General features: G+C 51.2%; 1 protein-coding gene across 1 annotated transcript in view; it reads left to right on the top strand.

Annotated features, from left to right (window-relative positions):
• Positions 1-19,723, top strand: part of ZDHHC18 (zinc finger DHHC-type palmitoyltransferase 18) — a 29,886-nt gene that overhangs the window by 2,031 nt on the left and 8,132 nt on the right. Inside the window, exons 2-4 of the mRNA XM_049618896.1 lie at positions 26-211; positions 4,432-4,592; positions 19,393-19,542. Of these exons, the coding sequence (XP_049474853.1) occupies positions 26-211; positions 4,432-4,592; positions 19,393-19,542 (497 nt within the window). The remainder of the gene's footprint in view (positions 1-25; positions 212-4,431; positions 4,593-19,392; positions 19,543-19,723) is intronic.

Raw genomic sequence — 19,723 nt, 5'->3', positions numbered from 1 at the left:
GCCCCGGGCCCCCGCCGCCCGCCAGCGCGCCGCGCTGGAGCGGCAGCGGCAGCGGGAGCATCGGCCGCCGCCCGCGGCGCAAGTGGGAGGTGTTCCCGGGCCGCAACCGCTTCTACTGCGGCGGCCGCCTCATGCTGGCCGGCCACGGCGGCGTCTTCGCACTCACGCTGCTGCTCATCCTCACCACCACCATCCTCTTCTTCGTCTTCGAGTGAGTCCCGCGGTGCCCCCGGCCCCGCCCCCTCGGGCGCCCCCATCCCTCCGGTCCCCTCCGCCCCCTGCCGCGCACTCCGCCCGCCCGGCTCCTCGGCGAGCACTCCCGCCCTTCTGGTCTCCCGCTGGGCGCCCGGTCCACTCCGACCTCCTCGGGCGCTCCACCCTTCCCTGCACCTGCCAGGCACTCTCTCCTCCCTGCTCCTCCCGGGCCTGCGTCCTCGCCCGCTCAGGATCTGCCCCCAGGCCTTTCCAGTCCCCTCGCGTGTCTCTCATCGGCCCTCCCTGGCCCTCACCACCCACCGCCCCAACCCCACCCCTACTGTCCTTCCTCCCTCGCCCATCTGGATGCTCCATCCACACGGGGCCCCATCGCCCCATCCTCTGGCCTGTCTCCTGTCCCTCCCTGCCTTTCCCTGGCACCCTGCCTTTGCCAGCCTCTGCCAGGAGCCCCATACTTGCCAGTCCCTGCACCGACCCATCCTCTCTTCCCTCTCAGAACCTGGCTCAGGCCTCCCGGATCCCCTGGCCCTCACCTCTCTGCTGGACCATCTCTTGGCCAGCCCCTGCTTCTTTCTGACCCCTTGAGGCATCTTTGCTTTATATCCCTTCCAGACAACTTCTGAATCTTTTCTGTGTCCTTTGGCTTTATACTACCCATCACAATTCTCCCAGCTGCCTCCGTGTCCCACCAGGGTCCCTTCTGGGGTCCCCTGTCATCTCTTACTCTCAGACCCTTCCCCCTTCCTTTCACCTCATTCTCCCTCTAGGCCCTCAGGCAATCTTCCCAGACTGCTTTGGGCCTCTTAGGCCTCCCTTCCCTCTCCAGTACCTTCCTTAGTTTCCCCAGTGGTTCCAGTCCTTCCCTCTGACTCCGGCAGGTCCCTGCCCCCCACCCCATGTACCCCTGGCTTTCTTTGCATTCTCACCATTCTGGAGCAAACCTCTGGCCTGTCCCATGGCAGGAACAGCTGCAGTGCCTTGTTATTTTTCAAGAGAGTCCACAGTGCTTTGGTGTGATAGGTCCTGTTTGCCCCTGTGGGGTTTTGACCTCTTTACATCCCCGGTGACCCAGGGTAGGCCCACACAGTAGCTCCCTTTTCTGGTTGGAGGAGGAATGCTTGTCACTTCCCAGAAGTTTTGCACTCCACCTTTGGTCTCTAGCTTGAGCCGCCTGCTGTGTGATCCCTTGCACACACACTCACACTCACCCACACAGCTTCCCCTCCGGGTTCTCCCCCACCCTTTGTGGTCTTGCTTAATTGTGCGGTGTGGGTAAGAACTCCATCTCTGGAGCCAACAGACCTGGTTCAAATCCCAGCCCCACCACACACTATCCGCGTGACTCTGGGATAGTCCCTTCACCTTGGAGCCCTACTTTCGTCATCTATAAAATGGGGTTTATAATAGGTTGTCATGAGGGTGGCACTATGTCATGTGCGTAAGGTTTTAACCAGTAACAAGCACTTAATGCTGGCTGCTGTTATTAGCTGTTTTCTTCACCATAAAACACGTCCTAAGGGCCTGTGGCCGTGCTAAGGCTGCCACAAAGACGCCACCCCCAGGTACCCTCTCCAGCTGCCAGATCATGTATCTGCAACCTTGGGTTTCCCCTTGAAGCAAGGTGAGGACTTCCTACAAATTAGCTTCTCCCTTTCACCCTTCCTTTCTGAGTCAGGGTGGATGAAAAGTTCCAGGAAAATATAACACTCAGGAGCTCTGGGGAGCCCCCAGCCTCCAGTGTGTTCCTTGGGCTGAGTTTCAGATCCACCTTGCTGAGCTGACCCGACCCGACCCGACCTGCATGAGTGTTTTGAAAGTTCCTTTTCCAGTACCTCCAGGGCTGCAACCTGAGCAGGAGGAAGTTGACCGCCCCCCCCCCCCCCCCCCCGCCCCCAGTCCTGTGACACTGAGGCGTGGGATTCGGTTAGTTCAGAAGCAGGATCTTCTCTGGGCTGCGTGGGTATCTTGACTGATGACAGATTTGTCCCCCAGAGAAGGGAGAAAAGAGGACTTCTGGGTTCAGGGAGGGCTTGTGAATCATCTTGCCTTGTCTCTGCCCTAATTCACTTGGGCTGGTGGAGTTGGCAGGAGGGTTTGGGGTTTGGGCTCAGACCTCCCCTGGGTCTAGACTGGGGTGTTACCTCAGTAGGGACCCAGGGTGTGGGAACGCTGGAGAGTGAGTGAGCTCACACTCTTCCATTGCGCTGGAAAAAGGTAGAGTGGCTCTCTAGGGCTTTTCCTGCTGAGAATGGTTTTGCTTCATTGTTTGGTTGGGTAAATTATTGCACAGGGCTCTCAGCAGGGTATCTGGCTTCTGCCCCACTTCCCACCCCACATGGAGGCCAGAGTGCCCCTTTAATTCTAAGTCAGATCCCAGGCTCCCCCTGGAGTTCTCCCTGGCTTTCTGGGATAAGAACCAAAGTCTTCCTCTCCGTCCATCTCCCCCCACTATCCCCCTGTGCGTCCTCCTCCAGGCACATTGGCCTCTTTGCATATTCCTGCCTCAGGGCCTTTGCACCATTTGGAATACCCTTCCTTTAGAGAGTCTCATGGCTCACTCCTTCACTTTTTTTCCCTCCTTCCCTAACTGCCCCTATAAGTGAACAAACCACTCCCCTCCCTCCTATCCCCTCTTCCCGGACTACTTGTTTTCTGGAAGCACTTGCCACCATCTGAACATACTATGCCTATACTTTCTGCTAGTTTGTTGCCTGTCTCTTCGCCACAGAAGGGCTTCGTTCTCCACACTGTTTTGTCTTTGGTGCCTAGAACTGGGCCTGGTGGGTAGTAGGCATTCAGTACGGTAAATATTTGTTGAATGAACAGAGAGAGTACCTGATGAGGGCCCGGAGGCCCCAGTCCTGTCTTTGGCTGACAGGGTGACCTTGAATGTGGCTGTGGGCCTCAGAGCCCCCCTCTGTAAAATCAGGGAGCTAGCACTTGGTGTTTCTGAGTGCTCTACGAGTCTCAGACTTCATCTCCGTCCCCCCAAAAGTCTGGTGATACATGAACTGGTTGATTGGCATGTGGGTGACACAGAGGGCCCAGATTTGAGTCTTGAACCCAGGGACCACTGAGATGTTTGGGGCGGAATGTGGTCCAGTTGGAGCCGTTGGACCTGGCAGTCTTTGCTCTTCAAGGGAAGGGCCTCTCTGGAAGCCAGAGCTTCTGGGAGTAGAGGCTGTGGAAACAGAGTATGTGTCCACAGGTTTGCTCTCTGTAACTGTGCCAGCTCCTGGAGCCTCTTCTGATTCTGGCCTCCCAGCAGCCTGTCATTTCCCAAGTAGCAGCTCCTCACCCCATCAGGTGCCACTCTAGCTCTGGGAGGGAAGGCAGCGTAGGACAGCGGTTAATAGTTTGGGCAGGCCTCAGGGTCAGCCTGAGCACAGGCTGTCCTCCAAACCAACTGGGGTCGGGGACCTGAAAGCATGGGCTTGGGATGCCAGCCCTGGGATGACAGTGGCAGTGCATAGACCGTGCTCTTCCCCTAACCCCCTGCACGTGGCTAACCCCTACTTATTCTTCAGATTTTAGCTTAGACATTATCTCCTCCAGCCAGATATTCCTGACTGTTCTGCTGTTTTCCTCTCTCCCATGTTAGCACACAAAGCCCTGTGTAGCACCTCTCTCTGTTTACCTGTCTTTTCCCCACTAGACCGCAGCCTCATGACAGGTGGAGAAACAACACTCTTATTCACTGCCATTATTCCTGCTGTTTGTTGATGGTATTGCCTGGCATATGTGAGACCTCGCTAAATATTTGTGGAGTAACTGAATGAATGAACAAGCGAACATTGTCGTGGACAGTCAACTCAAGTGACTACCTAGTTCCTTGGTAGCGGCTGCCTGAAGCTCTGTGTTTAGAAGGATTCTGAAGCTGCAGCTAAGTGCCGGGGTTAAGAGTGCTGGGATCTAGACCTCTCTCCTTAGCTCATTAAAAAAAAAAAAAAAAAAAAAAAAAAGTTCTGGGCTCTATTGATCATGTCTGCTGCTGGCTCAGAGGGAAAGTGCAAAGATCAATTAGTGATGTCTGCTCCAGGCACTCTTGGAGGAGTGGCTGCGCTCACCTAGGAGCTGTCCCTCTTCCTCAGGGAAAGGCTGTATGCCAGAATGTGGAGTGGTGTTGATGGCATGACACGTGTCTAGTGCTGTAGCCCTGTGTTCCAGGGAGCCCTTGGGGTATCTGCTCATCTCTCTCTCCCTCTCTCTCTCTAGCTGTCCCTTCCTGGCCCGCCAGCTGACCCTCGCCATCCCCATCATCGCTGCCATCCTCTTCTTCTTCGTCATGAGCTGCCTGCTGCAGACCAGCTTCACCGACCCTGGGATCCTGCCCCGGGCCACCGTCTGTGAGGCAGCCGCTCTGGAGAAACAAATCGGTGAGGCTCCTACTCCAGCTGAAGCTGCGTCTCCCGGCTCCACATTCCTTGGTTTGAGAGGAGGCCCGATTTTCTCTTCCCACACCTTGCCAGGAACTGAGGGCACGGTAGTGAGTGAGGCAGGCTGGAGCTGACCCTGGGGTGGAAACGCATGATAAACAAGGGAACAGAGGAGCAAGTAAGAAATGCTAGCCGACGAAGGCTACCAAGGCCGTCAGCTTAGTACTGAGTGCTCGCTGGGGGTCAGGCAGTGTCTTCACCTCTTTACATGCATGATCTTATTTAATCCCCCAATAATCCTATGAGACCAGGACTGTTGTTGCTTTCCTTTTTTTTCAACGTTTTTTTTTTTTTTTTTTTTTTTTTTGTGGGACAGAGAGAGACAGAGCATGAACGGGGGAGGGGCAGAGAGAGAGGGAGACACAGAATCGGAAACAGGCTCCAGGCTCCGAGCCGTCAGCCCAGAGCCTGACGCGGGGCTCGAACTCACGGACCGCGAGATCGTGACCTGGCTGAAGTCGGACGCTTAACCGACTGCGCCACCCAGGCGCCCCTGTTGTTGCTTTCCTTTTACTGATTAAATTAAGTCTCAGAGGAGTAGAGTAAGTGGTCCAAGATCATACAGGAAGTGGAAGAGCTGGACTGAGATCTCATACAGTCTGACCAGAGGCCCTGCTCTTAAACATTCATATACACTTATTCACTCATCATTTGTCGAACCCCTATTATGTGCCCGACCCTTTTCTAGATGCTGACGATACAGTAGTGAACAAATAGGACAGTAATCCCCTGCGCTCTCGGAGCTGATGTTCCAGTGGGAGGAGAAAGACAGTTAACAAATATCTAGGACGTCAGGGGAGAGTAAAGTAGGGAGGGAGGATAAGAGCTGGAGGGGGGAAGGGTGTATGATTTTAAACTGGGTGGTCAGGGAACACTTTGTGAAGGAGGTGACTTCTGAGCAAAGAAGCAAAGACCTGAAGAGACAAGGGATTGAACTCTGTAGGCTTCTAGGGGAAAAGCACAGTAGGTGTGGGGAGTGGGGAGTTTAGAGTAGGTGATCTGGGAAAGCCTGTAGGAGGAGGTGTACTTGAGAGGAGCTCTGAATGGTGTGATGGAGCCAGTAACGCACAGTCTGGAAACAGTAAAAGCAAAAGCCTGGAGTGGTGAACAAGCTGGTATGTTTGTTGGCTTTTAATGTTTATTTATTTATTTTGAGAGAGAGAGAGAGAGAGAGCATGAGCAGGGGAGGGGCAGAAAGAGAGCGAGTGAGAATCCCAAGCAGGCTTGACATCGTCAGCATAGAGCCCGACGCGGGGCTTAATGCCATGAACCGTGAGATCACGACCCGAGCCGAAATCAAGAATCAGATACTTAACCAACTGAGCCTCCCAGGCGCCCCAAGCTTGGTATGTGTAAGGAACAGCAGGAAGGCCATTGTGGCCAGAAAGAACCTGTGCTCCCAAGGCACCGCAGATAGCCCTTGATTCCTCCCAGACCACTGTGTGGGTCCCCCTGGGAGGCTGGGTGCTGGGCCTTAATCTGAGCTTGCTGCACCCTCGCTCCTTCCTGGGGAGAAGTGACGTGGCTCTTTGCACACCGGTTTCCGGTCTGTGGTTGGCTCCTTCCCCTCACAGGGTGGCTTTCAGACAGGCTTTTAAACGTCTGACTGGCCTTGAACAGACCCGGTGGCCTGTTAATGTCAGAGCTGCTGCATCCATCACTGGGAGTCATTTCACTGCTTCTCTGGCACAGCTCGGGAGGGTGGGCAGGAAGGGTGAGGATGTTCTCTTGCTCTTCGTTCTTCGGCTCATCCCTCTGCCCAGGCCTGTCTTCGGCCACGCCCTCGATTGCTGTCTTCCTCTGCCTGCATCCAGCTTCCTTTCCCCTTGCCCCACTGGGCCACTCACCACTCGGCCTCTCAGACTCAACTCTGCTCCTTCAGATTTCTGCAGTCTGACCTGGGCGGTCCACCTGGCAACAGGGGAGGCTCTGTGGCAACCCGTTTCTCCTGCCTCCAACTCAGGGCTAATCGTGAGGCAGGATTATTGTCCAGTCCAGCCTGAGCTTGGGGATCTGGCCCCCTGGAATCCTCTGGCCTCCTGTGAGTTGTGTGGGCAATAATGACAACTGTAATCCCCCATGTTTGGGGACCGCTTGGCTGCGTGTAGTGAGTGTTTTCCATCCATTATCCCCACAGATCCTCTCAGCGGTCCGTCTGTGCCGATGCAGAAACTGAGGCAGGGGGATCACGTGGCCAGGGAGTGGAGGTGTGGAGAGGGACTGTTGTGTGCCTTGATTCCCAAATGCCTCGCTTTCTTTTCTGAGATGGCCACAGGGATGCAATTCCCCATCTTCTGCGGCCACACTATCTTTATTCTTATGTCTCAACCCAGGTATTCCGTCCTCTGAGAAGCCTTCATGACCCCAGTTGGGCCAGACCTTCCGTGACACCTTCCAAGAGCTCCGTGTCCTTCCTTTCTTGGCCCTGTGCTGCATGGTGGTGGTTACAGAATTGTCGGGCAGGCCCGGCAGCCTTTCCTGGACAGTGAGGTCTTGTTTACCTAGTCTGCCAAGTGGAGGGTCCAGGGATATTGGCTGAATGGCTGAGCCTCTGTAGAGGCCCTCCTTGATGTCCCTAGGTGACTGATGGAGAGACAGTTGGAACTTCTCCCAGTTAGGCATTACGGTTTAATCATTTATGTGTTAATTCTATATGCTGGCTCCTGACTACAGGGGAGGAGGTGGGAGGCCAAAAATGAATCTGATGTGAACCCTGCCTTCCGATGGTTTCCAGGCTAGCTCAGTCCCAGGTAGAAGGCCTAACCAGCTGCTACAGGTGAGATCAGGCTTTGGAAGTGGATCAGAGAAACAGGAGTATCTTCTGCCTGGAGGATATGGGGAAGCTTCATGGAGAGGTGCCTTGAGCCAAAGCTTAAAGTTTGGGTAGAGTTCAAGCCCAGGAATATGTGTGAAGGGAGCCTCCAGGCAGGTGGAACAGAGGAGGAGAGAACAGAGTGGGAAGGAGCAGGGACAGGCATGGAACCCTGAGCAGGCCATATTGGCTGGAAAAGGAGCAATACTTCAGAGAATTAGAGAAATTCTGGTTGGAGAATGGGGTGGAGTTAGTCCCACGGGACCCTAAATGTCAGGGTTAGAGACTTTCCTTTGGGAACAGCTGCTAAGCCTGGAAAGTGACATCTTTGAGGCCTCTGAACTCTGAAACTTGAACAGGAGCCAAATTTGAGGGTGTGGCCAGGAGGTTTCTAATCAGGGTGAAATATATTTTCTTGAAAAGGACAAAGGTCACTGAGCCTTTTCCAGAAGGTTGGAGACCTACTTTGAGGTGGATGGTGCTGTCCACATAAACATGAACTGATGCTCACCGGGGCCCATGCAGACTGTGGGCTTCTCGCTTTGGCCCCATAGGCCAGCCACTCCAGCCCAACAGGTTCTAGCCCAAGGCTCCTGCCTTTCAAGGACCGTCTGAAGTGGGGTGACCAGCTCCTTCCAGTCTCGTGTCCGGGAAACCCCTCAGGCACAGGCGAACCGGGGTGGCTGGTCACCCGGGTCTGAGATGTTGACTTGTCAGCTGGCAAGCCCTGTAGCTGGGTCATCCCACAGGGCCATACAGAGTGCAGGCACTTTGGGAAGTTGGAAAAGAGGTAGGAGGTGCCAACATTGCTCCCAGTCTGATGGGAGACGATAGAAACATCCAGGTCTGAGTGACAGACGCTAATGTAGACACGTTTACAGCTCACAGAATGGACATAAAGGCTGCGTCTCCTTCCGCCACCACACAGCAGGTCACAAACCGCAGCCTGTCTGTGCCCAGGGTCCTTCTGAAGCCCACTGCCCTAGGTCAGACCTGTCTCATTTGCCGCCTGGATTGACTGCTGACCAGGCCCCAACACCTTCAGTCATAGTTGTCTTCCCAGGACTCAGATTTGGCCCCAGCCCTCCCTGGTTTAGAATTCGGGTGACTCCCAGGTGCCCTCAACAGTATTTCCTGAAGATCGGTCTTTTGAGTACAATGGTCGCAATTTTTCCCTTTCTGCACCTCATCTTGTACCTTCAATTTCCTTAGTGTTTCCTTTAGGTGACTCATTTTTAAGTGTATTTTACAAGGAACATTGTTATCAACCTTGTAAGCCAAAAGCCTCTTACTGGAAATAGAACCTAATCATAAAAACAGAAACATAACAATGTTACAGAACTCTTGTGGTTACAGTTGCTAGCAAAAAGCAGTCCCTTTGAGGCCTGTGAGGATCACAGGCATTAGGTATTAGAAGTTGAGACTTTTTAGGGCGACCGGGTGGCTCAGTCGGTTAAGGGTCTGACTTTGGCTCAGGTCATGATCTTGCGGTTTGTGGGTTCGAGCCCCTGTGTTGGGCTCTGTGCTGACAGCTCGGAGCCTGGAACCTACCTCGGATTCTGTGTCTCTGTCTCTCTCTGCTCTCACTCTCTCTCTCTCTCTCTCTCAAAAATAAACATACATTTAAAAATTTTTTTAAAGTTGAGACTTTTCCCCTTGATGGAGTCAAAGGCTTGAGTGAAAATTGAAGAGGGAGGAACTTTCTCATCCCATGAATTTGTGTTGCCTAGTGTTGCGGCCAGGAAACATCGTCTTCCACTTTCCTGCAGACTTGCCCGCAGAGGCGCACTTGCAGGGTGAAGGCACACTCCAGCCTACCTGCCCGCACTTCCCACCCCTGCAGCCCTCTGCCCCACTGCCTGTGCTTTGTTCCCACAGCCCCTCTCCGGCCATGCCCTCTTTCTGGTGAGCCCAAGGGGTCATTCCTCCTGATCCTGCTTAACTGCCACTTCACCTTTTGCTGCCTTCAGTGCTGCCTCCTGCCCCCACCCCCACACATTTCCTCCCCCTCCCGTCTCTACTACAGACACCAGTAACACCATGAATCCACGAGCTGTGGGGTAGACCTTTGTTATCTCTGATTCACATCATCATCTTCCAAGTTTGATAATGTTATTACCCAGTGAGGAACTGAGGCTCAGAGAGGTTAAGCAGCTTCCTCAAAGTCACAAGCCAGCAAGTGGCCAGGCCAGGTTTCAAAATGAGATCAGGCTGGCTGGGCCCAGAGTCCCCACACTTGACTCGCAGTGCCTCTTACACAGACTCTGTAATTATGTGCTTCCCCCCCTCACTGGGCCCTCAGGTCAAGCTCTTCCTGTATCTCCGCCCCCCAGCCCACCACTAAGCTGATATCCTGTAGGTGCTCCATAAACCTCTGGAATGAACAGAAAGGGTCAGGTGGGGACTACAGTGACCCAGTGCTCCCGGCCCCGGGCGCTGTGGCTGACCTTGAACTGACCTGGAAGCTGGGAAGACCACAGCCCTGCGGCTGCTTCCTCCACCGGTGGGGGCAACGGAAGGCCCAGCGGTCAGGACCCAGCAAGGCTGGTGGCGATCCCAGCCTTCCCTCGCTAAAGCCGACTCGGTAGCGCCTGCCAGCCCCAGGGTGCTTCCGTGCCAGCCACTGGGCTTGAGTCACAGAGCCGGCCGGCTGGCTCTGAGTGCAGAGTGCCTGCCTGCTCCCCTCCACGGGCTGCGGTTGGGGCGAGACCCAGAGCATGCCCCTTGGTCAGGAGGAGAGTGTGGGGAGATTCATTTGCTTCTCACAGCCGTTCAGTGAGGAGCCTTCGCCCTCATTTCACATCCCCAGGGGCTATAGATTCCCACCCGCAAGGCAGCAGGGAGGCCTTACTAGCCTGAGAGGGACTTGACTTCTTAGGGGGGGGGAGAGAGAGAGAGAGAGAGAGAGCGCGCGCACGCGCCCTGGAGTAGATCTTAGATTCCCTTCGAGCAGGGATAACATCTCTTCCCACTCTGACTTCCTTCCTTTCGTCAACAAATATTTTCTGGACTGGGTGAACAAAGCAAATGTTTTTTCTTTCTTTCTTTCTTTCTTTCTTTCTTTCTTTCTTTCTTTCTTTCTTCCTTCCTTCCTTCCTTCCTTCCTTCCTTTCTTTTTCTTTTCTTTCTTTTCTCTTCTCTTTTTTTCTTTTCTTTTCTCTTCTCTTCTCTTCTCTTTTCTTTTCTTTTCTTTTTTCTTTTCTTTTCTTCTTTTTTAGCACAAAGCCTGGCATGCGGCTTGAACTCACGACCCTGTGATCAGGAGTCACATACTTGCTCTACCAACTGAGCCAGCCAGGTGTGCCCCCCGACCCCGCTTTTTAAAAATGTTTTCATTGTTCATTTTTTTAAATGTTTGTTTATTTTTGGGAGAGAAAAACAGCACAAGTGGGCGAGGGGTAGAGAGGGAAGGAGACACAGAATTGGAAGCAGGCTCCAAACCCAGCTGTCAGCACAGAGCCCGACGCGGGGCTCGAACCCACGAACCATGAGATCATGACCTGAGCCGAAGTCAGATGCTGAACTGACTGAGCCACCCAGGCGCCCCTGTGAATTTTTTTTAAAGCAAACACATTTGACTCTTCTGTACTTGCCTCTTCTCCCCTCACCTGCCACCTCTAGGCCTTGATATAGTGATTGGTAATGTTTGAGAGAATATTTGGAAGACAAGGGTTCCAGTTTCAGCGCCCCCCCACCTTATGCTATTGAAATCTGTTTCCTCATCTATAAAATGGGGGTACATGTCCTCTTGCCCGGCCCAGAACGTTTTTTATGCATCCAGTGAGACCGGGAATAACGGTACCCTTTGAAAATTGTTTTTCTCTATTGAAACTTAAGAGGCTGAGCCTCGTGCTCAGGAATGGCACACGGGCCTGCTCCCGGCCCCGAGGAGCTGCCACCTGCGCTGGCTGCTAGCGGGAGTTGGTGAGGAGGAAACTGAGGCTGAGGCCAGGGCCGTGATTGGGCAGCGTGGTCTGGCCGGAGAATAAGCCCTGGGGCAGCTCCTTGCCTCCCTCCCGAGTGGGGTTCGCTTTCCACAGTGACCCCGCTGCAGGGCCTCCTTTGACCCACCTTGTTCAGGGCCCCGCAGTTGGGGACTTTCATTTGGCATCTGGGTGGCTCCCTTGCTCAAGTGTGACACACTCTCCTCTTGGCAGCCTAAAGAAGAGCGTCACTTCTTCTTTCCGAGTTCTAGAGAGGGGCAGCCTGGCCCCCGGAGGGCACGGCGTGCTGGTAGGAGTTCCCTCCCTGCCTTGGCGAGGGCTTGTGGGAATCCAGTGAGGATTCCAGAAACTTCTCTCTTCCTCTTTCCTGAAAGGGTCTGGGGCTCTCCTTCACTCACAGCCGGGTTGTTTTCTGAAGTTTCTTCTTAAATCAGCTGTTTGGAATATAGCATCTCCTAGAACAACAATAACGGCTAATATTTATTAAGCTCATGCCAGGTGCCGGACGCTTTGCTAAACCCACTTGCCGAACTCTTCCTGCATCTTCCAAATAGCACTAGGAGGCAGATTTGATTATGTCCCATTTTCTTTTTTACCAGATGAGGGTCAGAGAGACTTGACCCACATCACATGGCTAGTTGTGGTTGGGCCACCTGTCTGTCTGGCTCCAAAGCCTGTGTCCAAGCCTGGAAGACAGCGGTGGGCAGGGACAGGAGCTGGACCTGGCGCCCGTGGAGTAGGGTTACAGGCCGGGTTTGGAGTAGCATCAAGAGTTTGGGAAGAGCTGGAGAATTCTGCAGGCTAGAGGGTCCCAGTGTGAACTGTGTCACGACTGAGGGTCCTTCGAATCTAGCACTGTGCTTAGGGCGGCCTTGCAGCACCTCATTGGGCACTCACCACAATCCTGTGAGATCAAGACTGTCTTATCTCCCTTTTACGGATGAGGAAACTGAGGCTGCAAGAGGCGAAGGGACTTTCTTCAGTAGCAAGGAGGCAGCAAAATCATGATTCGAACCTAGTGTTTCAGGTTCCCAGAGCCTGTGCCTTGCCGTCCCTCTGAGAACAGCAGTTAGTAAGTACTCCCCAAGTGCCGGTTCCTTTACATGTACAATTTCTGATCCTTCCATAAACCTTCCAGGCAGTGGTTATTATTTGTCTGCTTTTTCAGATGCCACCACGGGCTCACAGAGGTTGAGTGGCTTTCCTGGGGGTACTAGCTAATAAACGGAAGGGTCAGGATTTGAACTCTGGGCCTGCCTTGGTCCAAAGCCTGTGCTCTCTCCTCTTTGCCTGCTCCCTCATGGTTCATTGGATGGGACTGCCTGTTTATTCCACCATCCCTGCCACCCGGGGGCGTGCGGTCTAGGTGTCTGCACACAGCAGGCCCATCACAGCCCAGCCTGGGGCAGGTACTGTGTGCAAGGCACGGGAGCAGCCGTGCTCAGAGAAGCTGCTGGAGGCTAGGCAGGGAGCCGGAGAGTCCTGGTGAGCAAGGAGACGGCGGGGGCCAGGGCTTGGCCAGGACAGGGGCAGGAAGCCAAGGCTGCAGGGACTCATAGGGCCAAACTAGTGGGGGAAAAGCCTGGAGTGGAGGTTGAGCCCAATTGTGGAGGTCCCTAGTATCAGGACAGGAAGTTGTCCTTTTATCTGTTTTTTTAGGGGAGGCCAGGGAAGGGTTATAACTCAAGAGGGGTTATTTATTTATTTATTTATTTATTTTGAGTTTATTTATTTATTTTGAGAGAGGAGGGGCAGAGAGAGAAGGGGACAGAGGATCCCAAGGAGACTCCATGCTGACGGCGGAGAGCCCAATGTGGGGCTTAAACTCATGAACCAAAGTCAGGCGCTTAACCAACTGAGCCACCCAGGTGCCCCCAAAAGGAATTATTTAGAGAAATGTGGTGGGTTGGAAGGCAGAGGGGCTGGAAGCAGGGAGTCTTCAGGGGAGGCTGTTTGGTGACAGGGTTCTGGCCTGGCTTAGAGCATTGGGAGGAGAGTGAAAGATTATGAAGGAAGATCCTGAGAAGACCTAGTGACTGGCCAGGAAAGGGTGAGGTAGAAGGAAGGGTCTGCAAAAGGCCTCCAAACTGAGTTTTCCTGCCTCTGCCACTCAGTGGCTGTGTGACTTTGGGCAAATCCCCTGACCTCTCTGGGCCTGTTTTCTCATTTGTAAACTGAAGGGGTTAGAAGAGAGGCGGTCAGTGGGGAGACAATTATAGTTTTCTATGCACTGGGCGCTGCATTATATGCTCTTTGGCGTTCTTTCCGGCTCTTGGGTTGTGCCTTTGGCAGAAATGAGGAACCAGGCAGGGTTAAATAACACCATTATGACACTTTGAAATTTACAAAAAGACCTCAAGCCCAAGTTTTGGAAACTTGGCTTCATATCCTGGTTCTGCCACTTCCTAGCCAGGAGCGGCCTCAGACATGTCACTGAACGTCACCAAAAAGTCTCCTGAACTATAACCTGGAGGTGACTGACGTTAGTAATCCTACCTCCTGGGATGTTCTCTGGATGCAAGGAGATAATGCCTACGAAGTGCTCGGCATATAGGAGGAGGCGCTCAGTGTAGTGTTTTCTTTCCCTTGACTCTTCCTTTCTCTTCGTAATTATGGGAGCTAATAATAACAGCGTGCTTCTTAAGCATTTACTTTGTGTCACTTCACGTTTTTACCTCAGGTCACCCTCACAACAACCCTGTGATGTGGGTACTGTTATTATCCCCCTTTCAGTGATCAAGGAAACAGAGGCTCAGAGAGGTTAAACGATTTGCCCTGTTGAACATCTAGCAGACGATATCACCGGGAGAAACCCAGATAAAAAGATGTGGGGCCAGGATTCGTGCTCCATTCTACCTGTTCTTTCCATTTTACAGACGAGAAAACTGAGGCTCAGAGAAGTACATTTGGCTTTAACATTTCCCCTAACCACTGGGTGGCAAAACCAGGTTTCAGAGTGTGTCCACTGGCCTCAAACCACCTGCCCTCTGTCATGCTGCCTGTTTTAAAGAAGAGATGTTCTGGGGCGCCTGGGTGGCTCAGTCGGTTGAGCATCCGATTTGTGCTGTCAGCATAGAGCCTGCTTTGGATCCTCTGTCTCTGTCTCTGCCCCTTCCTAGCTCGTGCTCACGCGCTCGCTCACTCTCTCTCTCAAAAATAAAAAAAATGAACATTTTTTAAGAATAAAGAAAAGATGTTCAGATGCTTAGTTCCATTTTATTTTATTTTATTTTATTTTATTTTATTTTATTTTATTTTATTTTTATTCTTTTTAATGTTTATTTATTTTTGACAGAGAGACAGAGTGCGAGTTGGGGAGGGGCAGAGAGAGAGACACACACAGAATCTGAAGCAGGCTCCGGGCTCTGAGCTGTCAGCACAGGGCCCGACTCAGGGCTCAAATTCAGAAGCCATGAGATCATGACCTGAGGCAAAGTTGGACGCTTAACCAACTGAGCCACCCAGGGGCCCCTGCTTAGTTCCATTTTAAACATGTTATGGTTGGGGGGGATGGTGAACAGCCTAGTAAGAAAGAGTCTGTTTGGTAACTGGAATGTGAGACACAAGTCTGTGTGCTTCACTGATGCATGCCAAGTGCCTAGAATAGTGCCTGGCACCTGCTGGACACTCAGTAATCATTGGAGGCAGGTGGCCAAACTGGAGATATTATCTGGGGAGTGTCCAGTAGAAGTGATGGCTGGGAGCATAGTAAAGGGCTAGGGATCACAGGCAGCCTCATGTGATTCTCAGGTTCTGTCCAGAAATAAGCCACTGCCCTGGGGACTTTGGTCCTTTGAGGTCCGGGGGACCAAGAGGCTCAGTGGGTAGAATTGTGGGCTTTTGTATATGACAGACCAGGGTTTGGATTCCTGCTTGCCAACATATGAGTTTGTGACTTTGCACAAGTTACTTAAACCTTTCTTTTCTTTCTTTAAAAAAAAATTTTTTTTTAAATGTTTATTTATTTTTGAGAGAGAGACACAGCACGAGCAGGGGAAGGGCAGAGAGAGAGCGAGACACAGGGTCCAAAGCAGGCTCCAGGCTCTGAGCTGTCGCACAGAGCCCGACGTGGGGCTCGAACCCACCCACGAACTGCAAGATCATGACCTGAGCCTGAAGTCAGACGCTCAACCAGCTGAGCCCCTTAAATCTTTCTTTTTGTTAAGTTTTTACTGAAATATAATGGGCTTACAAAAAAGTGTACAAATCCTAAGTGTTCTGTTGAGTGTTCACAAACTGAACACACGCATGTAATCAGCACCCTGATCAAGAAACAGTATATGAGCAGTGTCCCAGGAGCTCCCCCTTGCCTTTCTGGTCAGTGTCACCCCTCCAGAGGTGACCATGATCTTGACTGCTACCATATTAGATTACTTTTAGTTGTTTTTGAACATTTTGTGTTCTTACGTGTGTGGTTTCTTCACTTTACACATGTTTATGAGATTTATCCATAGTTCTTTTTTTTTTTTTTTAATGTTTATTTATTTTTGAGACAGAGAGAGACAGAGCATGAACGGGGGAGGGTCAGAGAGAGAGGGAGACACAGAATCGGAAACAGGCTCCAGGCTCTGAGCTGTCAGCAGAGAGCCCGACGCGGGGCTCGAACCCACGGACCGTGAGATCATGACCTGAGCCGAAGTCAGACGCTCAACCGACTGAGCCACCCAAGCGCCCCTATCCATAGTTCTTATGTGTGGTTGAGGATCGTTCATTCTTTGCTCTATAGAACTCCATACTACCTTTTGTTAATCTGTTCTATTTATGGGCATTTGGGTAGGTCCAGATTTTGGCTGAGATTCTTGTTGTGAATATTCCTGTACATCTTTTGGTGCACATCAAATCTTGCACATTTCAGGGGGCCGGGTTGGCTCAGTCAGAGAATATGTGACTCTTGATCTCAGGGTCATGAGTTCGAGCCCCATGTTGGGTGTAGAGTTTACTTAAAAAATTTTTTTTTATGGGGCGCCTGGGTGGCTCAGTCGGTTAAGCGTCCGACTTTGGCTCAGGTCATGATCTCGCGGTTCGTGAGTTCAAGCCCCGCGTCGGGCTCTGTGCTGACAGCTCGGAGCCTGGAGCCTGCTTCAGATTCTGTGTCTCCCTCTCTCTCTAGCCCTTCCCCCCTCGAACTCTGTCTCTCTCTCTTTCTCTCTCTCAAAAATAAATAAACTTTAAAAAAAATTTTTTTAAGAATTTTTTTTTAATCATGTACATTTCTGTTGGGGAGATACCTAGGAGTGGGCTTGCTGGGGGTGCATATGTTGAACTTTGGTGGTTAGTGTTAAGTAGTTTTTCAGAGTGGTTATATGAGATTTCTAGTTGCCTTACATTTTTACCAACACTTGATTTTTAAAATTGTTTTCACCTTAGCCATTCTGGTACATGTGTGGTGGTAACATTTTATGGTTTTATTTGCATTTCATTGAAGACTAATGAGCATGAATACCTTTTCATGTGTTTATTAGCCATTGGACAGCTTCTTTTATGAAATACCTATTTGAATCTTTTGTCCACATTTGAATTGAGATGTCTGAACTTTTTCTTACTGACATATAGGGATTCTTCATGTGTTCTGGTTACAAATGCTTTGTTCTTGTTCAAATCTTCTACTCTGAAGGTCACCTTTTCATTTTTTTTTTAAGACTTTTTTTTTAAGGTTTATTTATTTTGAGAGAGAGGGACACAGTGCATGACAGGGGAAGGGGCAAAGAGCGAGAGAGACACAGAATCCGAAACAGGCTCTAGGCTCTGAGCTGTCAGCACAGAGCCCGATGCAGGGCTTGAACTCACAGTGAGATCATGACCTGAGCCAAAGTCGGAGCCCAACTGACCGAGCTACACAGGCGCCCCTCATTTTTTTCATTGTATCTTTAGATGAACACAAGTTATTACTGTTCTTGTTAAGTAATTGCTATGTCCAACATGGGGCCAAACTCACGACCCGGAGATCAAGAGTTGCACGTGCTACCAACTGAGCCAACCAGGTGCCCCAAATAGAAGTTCTTAATTTTGGGGGCACCTGCGTAGCTCAGTCAGTTACGCGTTCGACTCTTCATTTCAGCTCAGGTCATGATCTCACAGCTTGTGAGTTTGTGCCCCATGTTGGGCTCTGTGCTGACAGCATGGAGCCTGCTTGGGATTCTCTCCCTCTCTCTCTGCTCCTCCCCCGGCTCGCACTCTCTTTCAAATATACTTAAAGAAAAAGAAGTTCTTAATTTTGATGTGATGCTGTTATACCAGATTGTTCTTTTATGATTTGCCCCTTTGGGTCTTAAGAAATCTTTGTCTGCTCCACAGTCATGTCTCCTTTTTTTTTTTTTTTAATCCCAGGCTTTTGCATTTAGAGCTACAATCTGTCTGAAATTGAATTTGTGTTTGGTGGGAGGCAGGATCCAGATGCTTTTTCCCCCATTTGTTTACCCAGTGGACTCAGCACTGTTTATTGGGGGCCCATTTTCTTTCACACCACTTCAGTGTCACCCTTGTCGTAAACCACTTGGTCATTTACATGTCAGGTCTGTTTCTGGATTCTCTTTTCTGTTCCATTGGTCAGCATTTCTACCCTCGCACCCAAACCAGACCTTCTTAATCATTAGCTTTCTATCATTAGTCTTGATCTCTAGTCATAGGAGTCCTTAGCTTTGTCCTTCAGGAATGCGTTGGCTGTCTTTGGCCCTTTGCATTTCCATATGAATTTTATAACGAGTTTGTCAATTTCCACCCCCCCCCCCCAAAAAAAGACATACTGAGATTTTTGATTGGGATTATGTTGATCTACAGATTGATTTAGGGAGAATAAAACCTTTTCTAAAATTGTGTCTTTTAATCCATGAATGCAATATATCTCTGCATTTCTTTTCCTCTTAAAATTTTTATTATGAAAAACTTCAAACATCCAGAAAAGTGTGAAATACAATGAGTTTCTTTCTTTTAAGTTTATTTATTTATTTTGAGAGCGAACGCGCGCACACCAGCGGGGGATGGGCAGAGAGAAGAAGAGACAGAATCCCAACTAGGCTCTGTGCCATCAGTGCGGAGCGAGATGCAGGCCTCAGATTCACAAACTGTGAGATCATGACCTGAGCTGAGACCAAGAGTCAGACGCTTAACCGACCAGGCCACCCAGGCGCCCCAATAGAATTAATTTATGCATGTTCATCATCTAGATTTAATAGTTGTTATTAGTGTATCTTATTTGTGTCATATATATTTGTAGTTCTTTTTTTTTTAAGATTTTATTTTTAAGTAATCTCTGCATCCAACATGGGTCTCGAACTCACAAGCCCGAGATCCAGAGTTGCGTGCTCTTCCGACAGAGCCAGCCAGGCGCCCCTATATTTACAATTCTTTTTTTTTTTTTTAATGTTTATTTATTTTTGAGAGAGACAGAGTGCAAGCAGGGGAGAGGCAGAGAGAGGGAGACACAGAATCCAAAGCAGGCTCCAGGCTCCAAGCTGTCAGCATGGAGCCCGAGGTGGGGCTCCAACTCAACGAACCGTGAGATCATGACCCGAGCCGACATCGGACGCTTAACTGTCTCCCTCTCTTTGTAAGTGACGTGGATTTTGTTAGACATCAGGATCAGTGGTGTTGTAGGTGCCCCGCATTCTGGATCTGATTGTTTTCTCATAGTGTTGTTTACTTTGTCTTCCATCCCCTGTACCTCCTAGAAACTGGAACTTAGGTCTAGGCTTGACTAGATAAACCTCCCCCAGTCTTCCCAGAGTCGCCTTCTCAAAGTTGTGTAAGACCAGCAGTGCGTGAGCATGTGGGTAATGCTTTAGCACAGGGCTTGGCACACAGCAAATTTCGGTAGGTAGCAGCTCTTAATATCTGTCCCCTCCTTGGGCCCGCCAATGGCTTGTTCCCAGGAAACGGTTTCCCTAAGGCTTCTCCTGTCCGTGCCAGGCAGCAGTGGCTTCCACCCAGCTGGGGCTTCTGGCTCTGGGCTTGGACATTCCCCATCTTTCTGTCCTCCCACCCCCAGATAACACAGGCAGTTCCACGTACCGGCCACCCCCTCGGACCCGGGAGGTGATGATCAACGGGCAGATGGTCAAGTTGAAGTACTGTTTCACCTGCAAGATGTTTCGGCCACCCCGGACCTCACACTGCAGTGTCTGCGACAACTGTGTGGGTAAGTGGGAGGCAGCAGGAAGCGGTGCAGGGAGCCCTGAAGACAGAGGAGTCACTCACGGGGGCGGGGGTGTGTCTGAAATAGCCAGAGCTGGGCAGGAAGTCACCCAAATTTGTTCTGATTGAGGAAGGGCTGTGGGGAGAGGCTCAGAGTGTGACCAGTGGTATCTTGCCTTCAGCCC

Source organism: Panthera uncia (assembly GCF_023721935.1).
Source record: "Panthera uncia isolate 11264 chromosome C1 unlocalized genomic scaffold, Puncia_PCG_1.0 HiC_scaffold_4, whole genome shotgun sequence".
Classification (NCBI taxonomy): Eukaryota; Metazoa; Chordata; class Mammalia; order Carnivora; family Felidae; genus Panthera; species Panthera uncia.
The sequence above is the reverse complement of the archived record's forward strand: the minus strand, read 5'-3'. Positions and strand labels throughout refer to the sequence as shown.